This window comes from Erinaceus europaeus, chromosome 17, assembly GCF_950295315.1.
Source record: "Erinaceus europaeus chromosome 17, mEriEur2.1, whole genome shotgun sequence".
NCBI lineage: Eukaryota > Metazoa > Chordata > Mammalia > Eulipotyphla > Erinaceidae > Erinaceus > Erinaceus europaeus.
Window position 1 is genome coordinate 60,462,652 of NC_080178.1, and position 15,967 is coordinate 60,478,618.

The 15,967-nt window shown below is 40.2% G+C and overlaps 1 protein-coding gene across 13 annotated transcripts in view; it reads left to right on the forward strand.

The window, feature by feature from the left end:
- The window catches only part of DLG2 (discs large MAGUK scaffold protein 2), a 1,912,587-nt gene that overhangs the window by 1,593,152 nt on the left and 303,468 nt on the right, over positions 1-15,967 (forward strand). For 12 of the 13 annotated variants that reach the window (XM_060176807.1, XM_060176791.1, XM_060176792.1 and 9 more), the window contains one exon: positions 11,289-11,391. In XM_060176807.1, the coding sequence (XP_060032790.1) occupies positions 11,289-11,391 (103 nt within the window). Of the gene's footprint in view, positions 1-11,288; positions 11,400-15,967 lie in introns of those variants that run through there. The other variant, XM_060176805.1, reaches the window with a different exon arrangement.

Here is a 15,967-nt window from a genome sequence, read left to right on the forward strand (position 1 = left end):
TTCAGGTTCCCTTGTCCCTCTAGAGTCATGTCAGAAGTCCTGTCTCTTCAGGATCATGGCTTCCATAGTGAATTCTTTACCAGGTCAAGTCAATACCACTCAGATGACAACAATTTGCCTTGGCTAATATAGGGGGAAATAGCACTCACTCACGTCTCAGTTATTCCCTCACCCATAAATTTTTATGCACCTACAATTTGTAGGACCTTTGCTTGGACCAAAGCTCTAATAAAACAAACTTCTGCCTTTAGGGGATCACTTGTAAGCAAATCCTACATGTCATCTCAGACTGATTTTTTTTTCTTTTTGATAGAGGGTGAGAGGCAGAAAAGAGAGGGGGTGGGGGAGAGAGGCAGAGAGAAAGAAAGAGAGAGAGAGAGAGCCACTGAGGCTTAAACTCCGGTCCTCAAGCATAGTAATGTGTACATTCTACCGCTCTTGACCCCCAGACTGAATTTTTAAGGACTAGACATTTTTCAGGTAAGGAAGCACTGAAAAATTATTCCATGGGTAGGAAAAAGAGCATGTTCAAGAGTGTGAAAATACTTGAACCAAAAAAATGCAAAATAAAAAGATCACTAGAGGAGACCTTAAACCTGTACCTCAAAGATTGAGAAGGATTATGGTTTCTCCTCCTCTCTGAAATCCTTGATTTGGGCATCACTGAGTCTCTGTTCTATAATTCTATTAAGGAAAGAGTTCTTTCTGATAAGCAGAGTCATTTAGTCAAGAAAGCCCTGGAGTCCCAGTGACTAAAATAGCAAATATTATATTCATTTTAAAAAAGAGCTAAATTCTTCTTCTTCTAGCGTTTGCCCTTCTTCCGTAGCCAGTCAACAGCGTCAGGTGGAGCCTGAGGTAAAGTTTCGAGACGTCCTTTGAATCTGGAGAGGTGGCAGTCGTTGACTATGTGGGTCATAGTTTGTCTGTAGCCGCAGGGGCAGTTTGGGTCGCCTCTGGCTCCCCAGCGATGGAACATAGCGGCGCCATGGCCTGTTCGATAGCGATTGAGGAGGGCCCAATCATAACATGTTAGGTCAAAGCCGGGTTGACGCTTGCAGGGGTCTGTGATGAGGTGTTTGTTCTTTACCTCAGCTGACTGCCAACTCTGTTTCCAAGAGTCTGGAACAGAGAAGTTCAGTGTAGGCATAGGGGACCAGATTGGGTGACGAGACGTCAAACGTTGGACAGGGTGGGCGAAGATATCCGCGTATATTGGCAGGTCCGGTCGAGCGTAGACGTGAGAAATGAACTTAGATGATGCCGCATCCCGACGAATATCTGGCGGGGCGATGTTACTAAGAACTGGCAGCCGTGGAACCGGGGTGGAACGGATGGTTCCAGAAATTATCCTCATGGAGGAATATAATTTGGAATCGACCAAGTGGACATGGGGGCTACGGAACCATACTGGGGCACAGTATTCTGCAGTGGAATAGCATAATGCCAGAGATGATGATCGTAGTGTGGAAGCGCTCGCGCCCCATGAGGAGCTGGCCAGTCTTGCAATGATGTTATTCCTCGCGCCCACCTTTGCTGCAGTTTTTATGAGATGTTCGTGAAATGACAGAGTGCGATCGAGAGTAACGCCAAGATAGACTGGCTGGGCTTCATGCCGGATTCTCGTACCGCCAAGCTGCACATTAAGCTCACGCGAGGCCAAGGCATGGTGTAGATGGAAAACAGATGATACCGTTTTTGCAGTGCTAGGGATTAGTCGCCATTTTTTACAGTAATCAGATATCAGAGACATGTCTTTCGTGAGTGTTTCCTCGAGGATGTCGAACTTGGATGCCTGAGTTGCACAGCAGATGTCATCAGCGTAGATGAACTTCCTTGAAGAAGTTTCTGGGAGGTCATTGATGTAAATATTAAATAGCATAGGAGCCAGAACAGAGCCCTGGGGGAGGCCACTTGAAAGACAAGTCTCCATCTGCTAGACTTGTCACCCAGATGCACCTGGAATCTTCTGTTTTGGAGAAGAAATGATATAGTGTTGGCCACCCATGGAGGCAGGCATCTTGAGATCTTGACTAGGAGACCATGGTGCCAGACCGCGTCATAGACTGCTGTGATGAATTGCATCACCTAATAAGGCATTGATTGATAGGTTTGACAGGTAGGGCAGCACAAGAAAGAATCACAGGAAGGGGAATGGTAAAAAGTGTATACTCTTCAAAAGAGAAGAGATTCAGAGGGAAAAGAGAAAGCCTAGGTCCTGACGTTAGGATACATTGGGCTTTTATGGGTGGGTGGGGTCAGTGAAGGCAGGTGGTGGATGAAGATATCTGTCCCCTGATAACAAGACCTCCCTTGGTTCTTTCTCTTAGTGCATCCTTGGGTGGTTGCCACATTTGTTATGTCTCCTGCCTACAGAGTGGGGGAAGGGGGTGTTCATAGGGAGCAGCTGTGAAACAGTTTCTGAATATAACTGTGTGCTTATCTGTTGTTGTTGTGGCCAGGTGTCAGGCTGCACCGCGGAGGAGAGAGAGGAGGTCTGGAACAAGTGGGATACACAAATCTTTATTATAGGATGGGGGGGTGGCTCAGGCCACGTGGAGTCAGCCGACAATGGCCATCCCCACTACCTCACCACGCAGAGAGAAAGCGCTAGTGTGACCCGAAGGAGCCCAGCGAGAGAGGGAGCCGAGAAGCCGGGGGCGGGGGGGGCTTTTATTGGGCAATAACCAGGGGTGACGCGTGGGGGCAGGATTGGTTGAAGGGGGCACTGCGGGGCGTGGTAAAACCTGGGGGCGGAGACTGCATCAGAATAATTCCTCAGCATCATCTCCTCCTTTCTCTTTATATCTAAATGGACACAGTAAAGAAAAATGGAATGGAGCAGGCTTAAATGTTTTTAAGGAATGCCGTGCTCAGGTGGGAACATGTAGGACTTTCTATGGAGGAGGGAAGGCTTAAATGGCTGCCAACCTTGTGAGATTTATGTGTCCCCCTGTGCTCAACCCCTCTTTAGAGAGAGAGACTTACCTGGAGGGACTCATCTCATAGGTTTAAGCGCAGCCTGCTCAACAATCTCCTCACAATATCTCTCTACATCTTTTTCTGTCTTTCTATCTAGTCATAGCATAAGATGGTTCAAAGTCTGTAAAAGACTATCGTGGAGCAGAAACCTTTTGGGCATAAACCTAAATGATATAGGGACAAGTAGGGGAGTAGTAAAGGCCAGTGTGAAGTGAAGGGAAGGATTGGTGTGTAAAGGGACGTTCCCTGCTTGGGGGGGGGAGCGGCAAGGGTACATAATGAGGGGGAGGCGGGAGGGCGTGACCCACCAAACAGAGGGGCTGTTTGGCATTGTATAGTCCTCAAGGCAACAGTCTGTAAAGTCTATGAACTACTCAGGATCAGTCTATGAAAAACCAGCAGTGTGAAGGGAAATAAGCTGCTTTAAAATTGTATAAAATGTCTATAGGGTATGCCAGCAAGTCCGATACAAGTCTCAGTCCAAAGTAGATGGCTAGGGGAAGAATTGGCAGGGGATGAGACGCTGCATGAGGGAGGTCAGCCGCTGGAATTCTGCTTTTCTGTAGATAGCCAGCTGCAACCGCCAACACGTGACAGGCAAATCAGAAGCAGGAACGGCAAGTAGGCATTAAGAAAGTTCTGTCCTTGGAGTCTGTGTATCAACTTCTTCAGAATAATTCCTCAGCATCACTTATCTTTTCCCTTGAGGAGAGAAATTCATTTCCCTGACAGTACTAATAATAACAATTCATTATTATTATTATTTTACCAGAGTACTGCTACACTCTGGCTTATGGAGATGCTGGGGACTGAACCTGGGACCTCAGAATCTTGGGCATGAAAGCATTTTCATATAACCATTGTTATTTCCCTAGCCCCTCAACCTTATTAATAAAGAATGACCTTAGATATAGTACACTATTCACCTTCATCTTAGCATCTAAAAAACTGAACTGTGTGATGTGCCCAGAAGTAGTAGCATAGTGGATAAAAAGCACTGGACTCTCAAGCTTGAGGTCCTGAGTTCAAACCCTAGAGTCACATACTAGAGTGATTCTCTCTCTCTCTCTCTCTCTCTCTGTTTCTCTCTCTCTCTCTCTCTCCACCTCTCCTCTTCTTCTTTCTTATAAATCTTAAACTAAATTTATTGAAATTAATTCGCTAAAATTTCTATCATCAACATGGTTTTGGAAAACATGTTATATTAAGTGGAACTTATTTTTCCCCTCTGATCCTGTAATACTAGTCTACATAAGGAGATAGTAATGGAATTTTTAAGTTTATTTTTATTGGGGATTGTCAGTTGTTGACAAGAATGAAATCTTTTCTACATGAAAAAAAATTGGACCATTTGGGCCATAATGTCTATAGCAGGTAACTTGGGTTCTGTGTAACATAACCACTGAGCCAAACTCAATCATGTGCTGCCTGTTTTAGGGAACTTGAGTTATATCCTGGAAAGATAAGTCTTAGAATTGGAGTCTTGTAGGCATAAATCTTCAGATTTGGACAGGATGCTAAAGGGAGAATAGCAAGAAATGGTAGTTTAAAAGTTCAGTTTTGGCTGAACAGCTTTAAATCTTTATCCTCTCCCAACTGTTTAACTAAGACTATTTTAGTGACTCACTGGTTTTGTTTTTTCTTTCTGTAAAGATGAAAGTAATCTCAGCATCTTAGGGGTAAAATAAGGTAATAAATATATCCTATGTAGATATCTAATGGATTAAAGGAGGCAATAAGTATACACTATGTAGATAGTTAGTGTTCAGTTAATGTTTTTTTTTTTTTTTTAAAATGATTATCTGGTGTATTGCACCAAAGTTAAAGACTCTGGAGAGGAAGGGGGTTTCAGGTCCTGGAACATGATGGCAGAGGAAGACCTAGGTGGGGAGTAGAGTGTTATGTGAAAAACTGAGAAATGTTACATATGTACCAACTACTGTATTTTACTGTCTACTATAAACTATTAATCTCCCCAATAAAGGGAAAAGAAGAAAAGAATGAAAGAATGGAATAAAGGAAAAAAGAAAGAAAGAAAGAAAGATAGAAAGAAAGTAAGAAAGAAAGAAAGAAAGGGGGAAGGAAGGAGGAAAGCAAAATGCAGGAACTAACTAAAAATATAGGGGCTGAGAGTAAAAATAATGAAAAAAGAATACTGAGAAATGTTACACATCACCAACAACTGTATTTACTATAAACCATTATTCCCCTTATAATAATAATGGTAATATCATCATTAACCTCAAAAATAATTGATTGTTTACAATCTCCTAGTTCATGCTGCAAGAATAGAAAATTCAAGGTCAGCAAGCTAGGTTACCTGGGTGGTGCCTGCTTTGCCGTGCATATGAGTCAGGTTCAAAGCTGGCCCCATGCACTGGGGGAGGTTCTGTTGTCTTGTCCTATTGTCCTTCAGTCTATGCCTTTGACTCTTTCTATCAGGAAAAAGTCAACTCAGAGCAACGAGGCTCCTGTGATGAGCAGAAAAAAACGAACAGCAACAATAGAGGAATAGAAAATTATAAAATTCAGACCAGAGCAGAAAATGAGAAGTAATAAATATATGAGGGTTGTCACATTTGGTATTTTAAAATGTCATATCAATGATGTAGGCTGTTTTTTAATGCCTCTGTAAATGTTATTTGAGCTGTTTACTGGTAAAAATTCAGACCTGAAGAATAGAAGAGTCAGAGTAACCTTGAAAAATTTGAGTTGACTAGACAAGAACAAGCTTGTTAATCCCTAACAGAAAATCAGCAGGGACACAGACAGCATGATCTCGCTCAGGATAATAACACTATCAAGCAGGTTCTGCTGATGGCACAGCCAGTGGGGCATACAAGTTACCATATGTAGGGAACCAGGCGCATGCCCTGGCCCCCACACCTTCAGAAGGGAAGGCTTCACAATTGGCAGAGCAGTGCTTCAGTTGTCTCTCTTCCCCTCCCTCTTCCTCCCTGTGTCTATCAGAATAAAGGAAGAAAAAGAAGAGGGGGAAATAAAAGACTTCTGAGAATGGTGAAGTTGTCAGTGCAGGTAACAGGTCCCAGCAGAACCCTGGTGGCAGTAAAATAAAATAAAGTGTCAAGCACCCCCAAATAGAGAGTCCCGTGTAGCATCAGGTCCAAGATGGACATGGTGTAGTTAGTTATTATTGCCACAGTGGAAAATGGAGACACACACTTAACAGACTCTGCTAACAGAAGCCGTAGGCTGGTCTCAACCTTATGCTAATTTTGATGTGACTTGGGGTAAGTCCCTTCTCCTTTAGGGGTCATCTCTGATGTGTAAGTTCTGGATAGACAAAGTTCTAAAACTCTTACATTGCTGAAATTTTGTGTTCCTAAAATGACAGAGGAAGCAGAGAAAGGGATGAAAGAAAAGGAAAGAAGGAAAGCTATATCATGTTTTCTGCATTAGTCAGTTTCCACTGGATTTTATTACAACACTAAAAACCACAGTTTGAAGATGTTTCCATGACTACAAATACCTATTCATACCAGGCTCTGTATTTAGAACATTATAGATATAGGTCATTTCATGCAGCAGCCTGATTTGATGGGTAGGTATTATATTCTTTTTGCAGGTAAAGATATGAGGGCTTGAAGAAATTATTTGATTTTTCTCGACTTACCTAGGGATAATTGATGAACTCAGAATTCAAACCCAGTTCTGTCTGCCAAGTTTCTGTTCCTTCCCACTTTGCTCATTTGGTGAACTAACCAATAAGGTTTCAGCAGATGACTAGAATATTGAAAAGTATAGAAATCTGCTGCTATGAAAGGAGAGTCAAATTGATAGTGACTATTCACCTAGTATTCATACCAGACACCAAAATATATTCCACTAGCTGATGGATTAAATGGCTGAAAATGAAACTGGAAAAACAGAGTATTTCATTAAATATTTTCAAGAGAGGAAGATCTATTGCAAAATTTATAAAGTTGAAAGACAACAGTTTGGGCAGGGGCACACCTGGTTAAATGCAAATGTTACCATACTCAAGGAACCAGGTTCAAAACCCTAGGCGCCACCGGGAAGGGGAAAGCTTCACAAGTGGTGAAGCAGGGCTGCAGGTGTCTGTCTCATTCTCCCTCTCTATTGCCCTTCCTTCTCAATTTCTTTCTGTTCTATCAAATTAAATAAATTTTATAAATAGTTTTTGTAAAAGAAAGAAAGGAAACAAAGTAAAAAATGTGAGCATGTAAAATATTTTCAAGTAAAAAATATTAAAAAAAAAAAAAAACAAGGACTGGTGTAAGGATCCCCGTTCAAGCCCCCAGCTCCCCACCTGCAGGGGAATCGCTTCACAAGTGGTGAAGCAGGTCTGCAGGTGTCTATCTTTCTCTCCCCCTCTCTGTCTTCCCCTCCTCTCTCCATTTCTCTCTGTCCTATCCAACAACAATGACAACAATAATAACTACAACAATAAAAAAACAGGGCAACAAAAGGGAATAAATGAATAAATAATAAAAAATATTTTTAAAAAAATTTTCAGGATCTATATGTTGGGCAGAGGAGATAGTATAATGGTTATGCAAAAAGACTCTTATGCCTGAGACTTCAGGGTCCCAGATTCAATCCGCCTCACCACTGAAAGCCAGAACTGAGCAGGTAAAAATAATTGTATGGCAAGAAATAGCATACAAGTGGTCCTGGAGGTGGTGCAGTGGTTAAGGTACTGGACTCTCAAGCATAAGGTCCGAAATTTAATCCCCGGCAGCAGATGTACCAGAGTGATAACTGGTTCTTTCTCTCTCTTCCTAACTAACTATTCCTTCCTCTCATAACTAACTAAATAAATAAAATAAGAACAGAAAGAAAGGAATAGCATACAAGAGAGTATTTAAAAATGTGGCAATACAAAATACAAGTAACAAATTTGTAATAATATTTATAGTAGCTATCTGAAAGAAATAACTAATATTCTTAATCTGCAGATAAATTATCCAAAACAATGCACAGCCCCAAAAAGACAAAATTAGTGAGCAGAAAGTTTATGTAAAAAGAACTTTAAAATAACCAGTGAATATATTAAAAGAAGTTTAATCCCATAAATGAAAAAATGTACAATTAAAAAAAATACAATTGTCAGGGCTTTAGAGACGGCATAATGGTTACACAGAAGACTTACATGCCTGAGGCATGTAAGCTTTGAGCTTCCATGGAGTTCAATTCCCAGCATAAACCAGAACTTTTTATATTTTTCTTTAAAAAAATAGTGATCCGGGTGGTGGCGCAGTGGATAAAGCACTGGGTTCTCAAGCAAGAGGTCCCGAGTTCAGTCCCTGGCAGCACATGTACCAATGTAATGTCTGGTTCTTTCTCTCTCTTCTCCTACCTTTCACATTAATAAATAAAATATTTAAAAATAAGTAAATAAATAAATATATAGTTGTTAGGCCAGCAAAATGGCTCACTTGAATAGTGCACTGCTTTTCCATGTCTGTCCCAGCTTGTTATTATATTTTAAAAAAAAATTAGGGGTTGGGTGGTGGTGCACTCAGTACAGTACACATGTTACCATGCTCAAACACAAAGTTTAAGCCCCCGGTCAGGAGAAGCTTCACAGTCAGTAGAGCAAGTGCCTCTCTTCTCTGCTTCTCTCTCTCTCCTTCACTGTCTCTAGCAAACAGGAAAAAATAAATAATAATGCAACCAGTGATAATCCTGGCAGTAAATAAATAATAATGATAACAATAATTAATAATAGTAATATACAAAGATAATAAAAGGAATTAACAATGTGGTTACTCTTTAGGAAAAATAACAAGAATTAGTAAAAACGTTTTTTAAATTTATGCGCTATAGCTGCTATAATCTTTACATATAAGAATTATGTACATTTATTCAATTAGCTTTTACATCAATTATGCTATCTGAACAATGAGGTTATGGCTAGATTTGGTTTTTTCTTTAATTAGTTTCTGTTTTGTAATATAATATAATTATTTTTAAATGTGCAGAAGCAAATTGAAAGAAGTAAATGGTACATGTAAGGTAGTTCATTTTATTGAATTTTTCCACCTGAAAGAATGGAAAGTCTAATATGCAACTTGGAATTATAGCAGCGACGAGGAAAATGAATCAGCTGGTAGAGCTTTGGCTGTGTATGCCTGAATTCACAGTTCCATCTCTGGCACTGCATGTGTGCGAGAAGTACTCTGACTTCTCGATCTCCTCTTTCTCTCTCCACCCCCTATTTTATAGTCTTATGAAGTTCTCTCTCTCATTTTTAGTAAATAAAATAAAGTTTTAATACTACACAAATAAAATAAGCATTAAAATAGAAGAACACTGGAAACAACCTTAGCCATCTCAATAAGGATTCTGTTGGGAGGGAAAAAAAAAGCCACTATCCAGAAGATTTTTAAGCCACATTACAATGGTAAGAGTTGAAATGGAAAATGTCTAAGATGTATTGCTAAGTAAAAACCAAACGAAAATCAAACTGTGTCTATATCCAGGTGTATATACCTCTATGTAATCATATTTGTTGCGATTAGAAGGTGTTAATATATTAAAACACAGAGAGAAACCATCTGCCTAAATGTTCATAAGGTAAATTTCTGAAAGAGCAAAAGTTAACATGAGTAGTAGAGAAATTAGGGAAAATTTTGCTTTTCCTTTAACACCATGCAGAAAGAAAAAAAAAATCTAAAAGATGAGAATTCATTTATTCTGATAATGTTATTTTTAATTGAAAGTTAGTACTAATTGTTTAACAATACTAGTCTACACATTAGACTTCCTATAAGCAGGAACCTAGACTCTTCTGGCTCTCTCATTTCTAACTCTTCAAAGCCTAGACAATCTCTGAAATAATTTATCTACTCAGGAGTGGATCTGTCGTTACTTTTTATACTCAGAGACCTTAACAGTTCCTTTACTTGGAAGGTAGCAGGAAATTAAGGCTCAGAAAGATGATGTGACAGCCACCCAACTGGTTAGAGGCACAGTCAGACCCAGCCAGGCTCCATGGACTTCCCAATGTTACAATTTCAGTAAAGAAGTTCACCAGAATAGAAAGCCAGTGAAAAACATGGAAATTCCAAAGAGAGAGAGAGAGAGATTTGGCAGTTATTTTTTAAAAATATTTAATTTACTTATTTATTTAAGATAGAGCCAGAGGGAAATTGAGAGGGAAGGAGATGATAGAGAGTGAGAGAATCACCAGCAGCACTGTTCCTCCCTGCAGGCAGGGACTGAGGACTTAACCCCAGATCCTTGCACATTATAGTGTGTTCACTCTGCCAGGTGCTCAACCACCTGACCTCTTGAAAAATTTATTATGAGAGAAATTGGATGTGAAATTGAATGCCACAGATGCCCCAGGTTTGATAGAGAAACACAGCTGTAACCATTCACGCTCCAATCCACCACTCGAGGATTATCAGAGTGAATTGATGAATTCGCTAGATTGTCTTGGAAAACACTCATTAATTAGACTGAGTTGACTTAGGGCTGAATTGATTCAAGGAAGATTTGAGTTTTTGCTTCTCATTAAATTGGACTTTGAGGTGATTTTTCCTGATCGACAGAATTAGGTGCTTGTTTATAGATGCTGTTTCCTTTTGGCAGGAGCCTCAATGGGAGTTAACAATAGCAACCTTAGTGCCAGGCATTCTTTATTTCATTTTGTCAGAATTCACCCTGGAATTGTGCATAAGAAATGGGACAGTCAATTTTATTTTGGAACAAGGTTCAGGGCTTTCTAACGAAACTCAAGATGACAGGACTAGGCATGGGATCAAAGAGAGGGATTTGGCTGGCAGCCAGCCCAATCCATACCATGTCCCCAGAACCTCATCCAAATATATTCATCTGTCAGCACATGCCTGTCTCTGTTTGTATCTCTTTTTCATCCTGTTTTCTCTTTAATTTTAAGAGTTCTTATCTACCCTAGAAATCTGAGAAACTCACAGAGGCATATGAAATGCACACTCTATATACCTACTCGATATAAGATTTCAGCCTAGTCAACTCATGGCTCAAACAGCATGACATGAAATTTCCCTTGTGTGCTAACAGAATATCATCAAAACCACAAAACTTACTAAGTTAGCACTCAAATAAGATCAGAGAAATAGCTCTGGCACACCCACTGGTCTAAGTTTGATTCCCGGTACTACCTTGTTGCCGAGCTGAGAAGTGCTTTGGTAAACCATTCTGGAATGCCTTTTTAAGCTATGAAAGATATTGAGGCATGTGGGATCAGTTCTGCCTTGTGGTTTTTGGAAACATGTCTATCTTTCAGAAGTGTACTCCTTATGAAATACCCTAATTCTCTGCTTCCCCACTTACAGGTGAACGGCATTGACCTTCGTGGAGCATCCCATGAACAAGCAGCTGCTGCGCTCAAGGGGGCTGGACAGACGGTGACCATTATAGCACAATACCAACCTGAAGGTCAGTAAGAGCCTGGACTGACAGTGTGATGACATGTTTTGGTCGGACTGTATTCCCACACTTGTGATTCCCTCTATTAGGCAGTCACCACCAACAGTGTTTGTTCTTTTTCACTGTAGTAAAAAGCAGTCAGTTCTATTTCAGTTATAGTCTACCTGGTGCACACTTTTAATCAGCAGAAATAGATACAGTTAAACAATTAAGGTTTAAGAAGCAAAGGGAAGATATTTCCTCTGCAGAAATAATTTCTCTTTATACTATTAGTTTGACTCTTACTAACACTAGGGTAGTTTTGGGATGTCTGTGATAAGGGTGTTTTATTTTGCTTTTATTTTTGCCTTTCTGCTTTGTCTTTTGTCTAAATCCAGAAATTAGGTGGTATGTCATAAATTGAATTGTTCATAGACTACTCTGATTTGTTTAACATCTGTTTCTGTGATCAGAAGGAGACTAGCTGAGACATCTAGGATGGTACCTGTTGTATGGTTGATTCTTAGTAAACTTAAATACTAATTGTTCCCTTTATTAGTAAGACTCAGTTAAGTACATGTGTGACTCAGATAAGTACATGTGTTAAGTAAGTATGAGATCTATTTTATACAATAAAAGAGGGGGGTATGGTTGAGGTTTATAAAAAATGTGGTCAGATGCTTCTGATCCACATAACTGGCAGAGAGGAGTGTTAGTGTCATCACTCTCACCCCTAGCCTTGGTCTACCTCCACCATCATGCACCAGAGCTTCAAAGTTCTCCCCAGAATCTTTGGTGCAATACACCAAACCCAGTCCAAATGCTCCTTTGTGTTTCCCCTTTCTGTTCTTATTTCTCAGCTTCTGTCCATGAGTGAGATAATCCCTCTTCTCTTTCTGGCTTATCAAATGATTCTTTCGTAAAGTAGATTAGTGTTTTGTTTGATTTGTGTCTTACTTGTGACATCACTTTTAATATTAATGGTAACTGATTTTGCATTTTATATGAAAATAAAGGAAGCATTCTTCCATGTGTGTTTTGATATGCCACTTTCACCTTGACTGGCTTTAGAACTGGAATTTATAAATAAGCTATACCAAAAATTCTATTTGGCTTAACAAAAACATTCCCAGAGATGTAGAAAAGAAGAGGTTTATAATTGTCCCAGAACTCAGGTGATTTTTCCAAGATAAATGAGTCAGAAAATAAAAGGCAGCTACTGAATTGTTTCACTTAAATGTGTAATATAAATAAAACAAATTAACTTGCAAGTAATAATAGTAACCATACTGACTCTTAGGCTTTATGAAAACTATGGTAGTTTTGGAAAGGAACAGGAAGAGGAAGTGGCAGATGGGGGGATTAGTAAATGTGTCTCTGGTAGATGTGGTAAGTTTATTTCATTTCATTTCATTTCATTTCATTTCATTTCATTTTTTTTTACTTTATTTGCCATCAGGGCTATTGTTGGAGATCAGTGCCTGCATGACTTTACAACCCTCTGTTACCATTTGTCTAATAGAGGATAGGAGATAGAGACAGATGGAGAAGGGGGAGAGACAGAGAGAGGTAGAAAGAGACAGGACTATTGCTGATGCATTGCTCCACTGTTTATGAAATTAACTATGGATGAGGACCAGAGGCTTGAACTGGGCTCCATGCACATGGTAACATGCTTACTCTACTGGGTGTGCCGCCAGCCGACCCAAGTTTGGTGAGACTTACACAAGTGTGAAAGGTATTACTACACTTTTATAATGTTATAATCTAATGCTAAATAAGTTAAAAGTAAAATAAAAATCAGAAAACACAAACAAAACAACAGATGAATGCTGCAGCTCCAAAGGAGAAGCTCTTCTCAAGACAGTTTTGAAAAATCTTCTACTTCTAAGACATTAGTAGACATAACTTCTAATAGCAGTCAATAGTTCCAGAAGTGTCCATAATAAAATAGAAAATAAAAATTGTATCTGCTACCACAATTGGTGAACAAATTCCACTTTATGTAAAGATTTTTTCATGGGATTCTTTCACTTTCCTCATAACTGCTTTCTTTCTCTGTGATCTTTACCATAACCCCACACATAGTGTAAATATGCCTAGTAATTTGCCGTTTTCTGGAAAAAAAAAAAAAGTCATCTCAAACAATTCTGTAAGCTGATAGAGTGAGAACTATAGTTACACCAGTTTACCCATGAGAAAGTCCTGATGATGACGTTAGTTGTTTATGTAACCTTGAGCATCATGATTCCAAGTTTTAAAGGTTATAGTAAAGGACAAGCATGTCCTAATTCTATCAACATAAATCTTCATCTTAAGCTTCCTTACAGCTCTTTTTCCTTTAGGCAATACACTTAATTTGGATACTACACTATACTTTATCAAGATGCCAGTTCAAAGTATGCTTTATAAATCATGTAAATTGATTTTTAACGTACATCTAGAGAAAACTTACAGATAACACAAGTCTAATTCAAAGTGCCAAAGTATTCACAGAAAAACTTTACCATTTGAATTGTCTAACTGTATTCTAATTTTTCACTGCTTTAAATCAGTTGGAAATGTGATACTACAACAGTAGCATATTTCCCCTTTGCAAAATTTGCATATAATGTGATTCTTAACTGTAGTTTTAAAAGAAAAACTCAATAATGATATGGATCAATTAGTTCCATTTAAGTTTATACTATATCTCTAGGCAAAATTTTATTTAAGAATTTATTCCGGGGATCGGGCGGTGGCGCAGTGGGTTGGGCGCATGTGGCGCAAAGCGCAGGGACTGGCTTAGGGATCCCGGTTCGTGCCCCGGCTCCCCACCTGCAGGGGAGTCGCTTCACAGGCGGTGAAGCAGGTCTGCAGGTGTCTGTCTTTCTCTCCCCTTCTCTGTCTTCCCCTCCTCTCTCCATTTCTCTCTGTCCTATCCAACAACAAATTGCGTCAACAAGGGCAATGATAATAACCACAACGAAGCTACAACAAGGGCAACAAAAGGGGGGAAAAATGGCCTCCAGGAGCGGTGGATTCATGGTGCAGGCACCGAGCCCAGCAATAACCCTGGAGGAGGAAAAAAAAAAAAAAAGAATTTATTCCTTTATTTTTCTTTTTTTCAATTTTTTTATTTACATAAAGGAAACACTGACTAAACCATAGGATTAGAGGGGTACAACTTCACACAATTCCCACTACCAGAACTCTGTATCCCATCCCCTCCCCTGATAGCTTTCCTATTCTTTAACCCCCTGGGAGTATGAACCCAAGGTCATTGTGGGATGCAGAAGGTGGAAGGTCTGGCTTCTGTAATTGCTTCCCCATTGAACATGGGCATTGACAGGTCAATCCATATTCCCAAGCTGTCTCTCTTTTTCCCTAGTGGGAAAGGGCTGTGGGGAAGCGGAGCTCAAGGACACATGGGTGGGATTGTCTGCTCAGGGAAGTCTGGTCGGCATCATGCTAGCTTATGGAACCCTATCCAGAGAATCCCAGGTCGCAAGCTGCTGCTTGTTGGAGCTCACGCCAGCCACTGCTTCCAAGCCCAAGAATTTATTCTTAAAACCACAAGTGAGAGGCTGGGTCATGGCACACCTGGTTGAGTATGCATGCTACAATTCTTAGGAACCAGAGCTCAAGCCCCCCTCCCCCAGTCCTCACCTGCACGGGGAAAGCTTTGCAAGTGGTGAAGCAGAGAATATTCTCTGTAATTCTCTCTCCTTCTCTGTCTTTTATTCTCTATCAAAAAAAAAAAAAAAAGACAATGGCTCCATAGAGCATTCGAATCATGAGATGAAGGTGCTAAGAACCCCAATAAACATTATGAGAGAGAGAGAGACCACAGCACCAAAGCTTTCCCTGGTGCCATAGCTCTCCCATGTGACCTGCTAGGGATTCAAATCTGGATCACCCACATGGCAATGTGGGCATATGGGCACTTTATCAGGTGAACTATCATGCTGGCCAATGCTGCTGCACATTTCTATACTCAAATGAACTAGAGAGCAGGGGGACTTTCATTACTCATTTTACTTCATATGATAATTCAAACAATGTGCATTTGACTCTGATTTATTGAATGGGTCTCCCCAAGTTCCATAGATATAATATAATTAATTTAATTTTAATATAATATCTTTAGTGTGTTGGCAAATGTTAGTAGCTAGGTCCCTTAGAATGTTATGGTGAAGGAAATAGATGTGGGCACAGTTAGTAGAGTGCACACAATACCAAGCTTGTGGACTCAGGTTCAAGCCTCTGACCCCTGCCTGCAGGTGGTGGGGCAGTGCTGTAAGTCTCTCTCTCTCTCTCTTTCCCTTTCTCTTTCTCCTACAGGGTTATCACTGGAGTCAGTGCCAGCACTATGAATCCACTGCTCCTAGATGCCTTTTTGTCCATTTTTTAATAGATAGGACAGAGAGAAATTGAGAGACAATGAGAAGAGAAAGATAGACACCTGCAGACCTGTTTCACCACTTGTGAAGTGAACTCCCCTGCAGGTGGGGAGCCGGGGGCTTGTGTGGGTCCTTGTGCTCTGTAGTATGTGTGCTTAGCCCAGTGCACTGCTGCCTGGCTCTCTCTCTCCCTCTCTCTCTCTCTCTCTCTCTTTCTCTCTGTC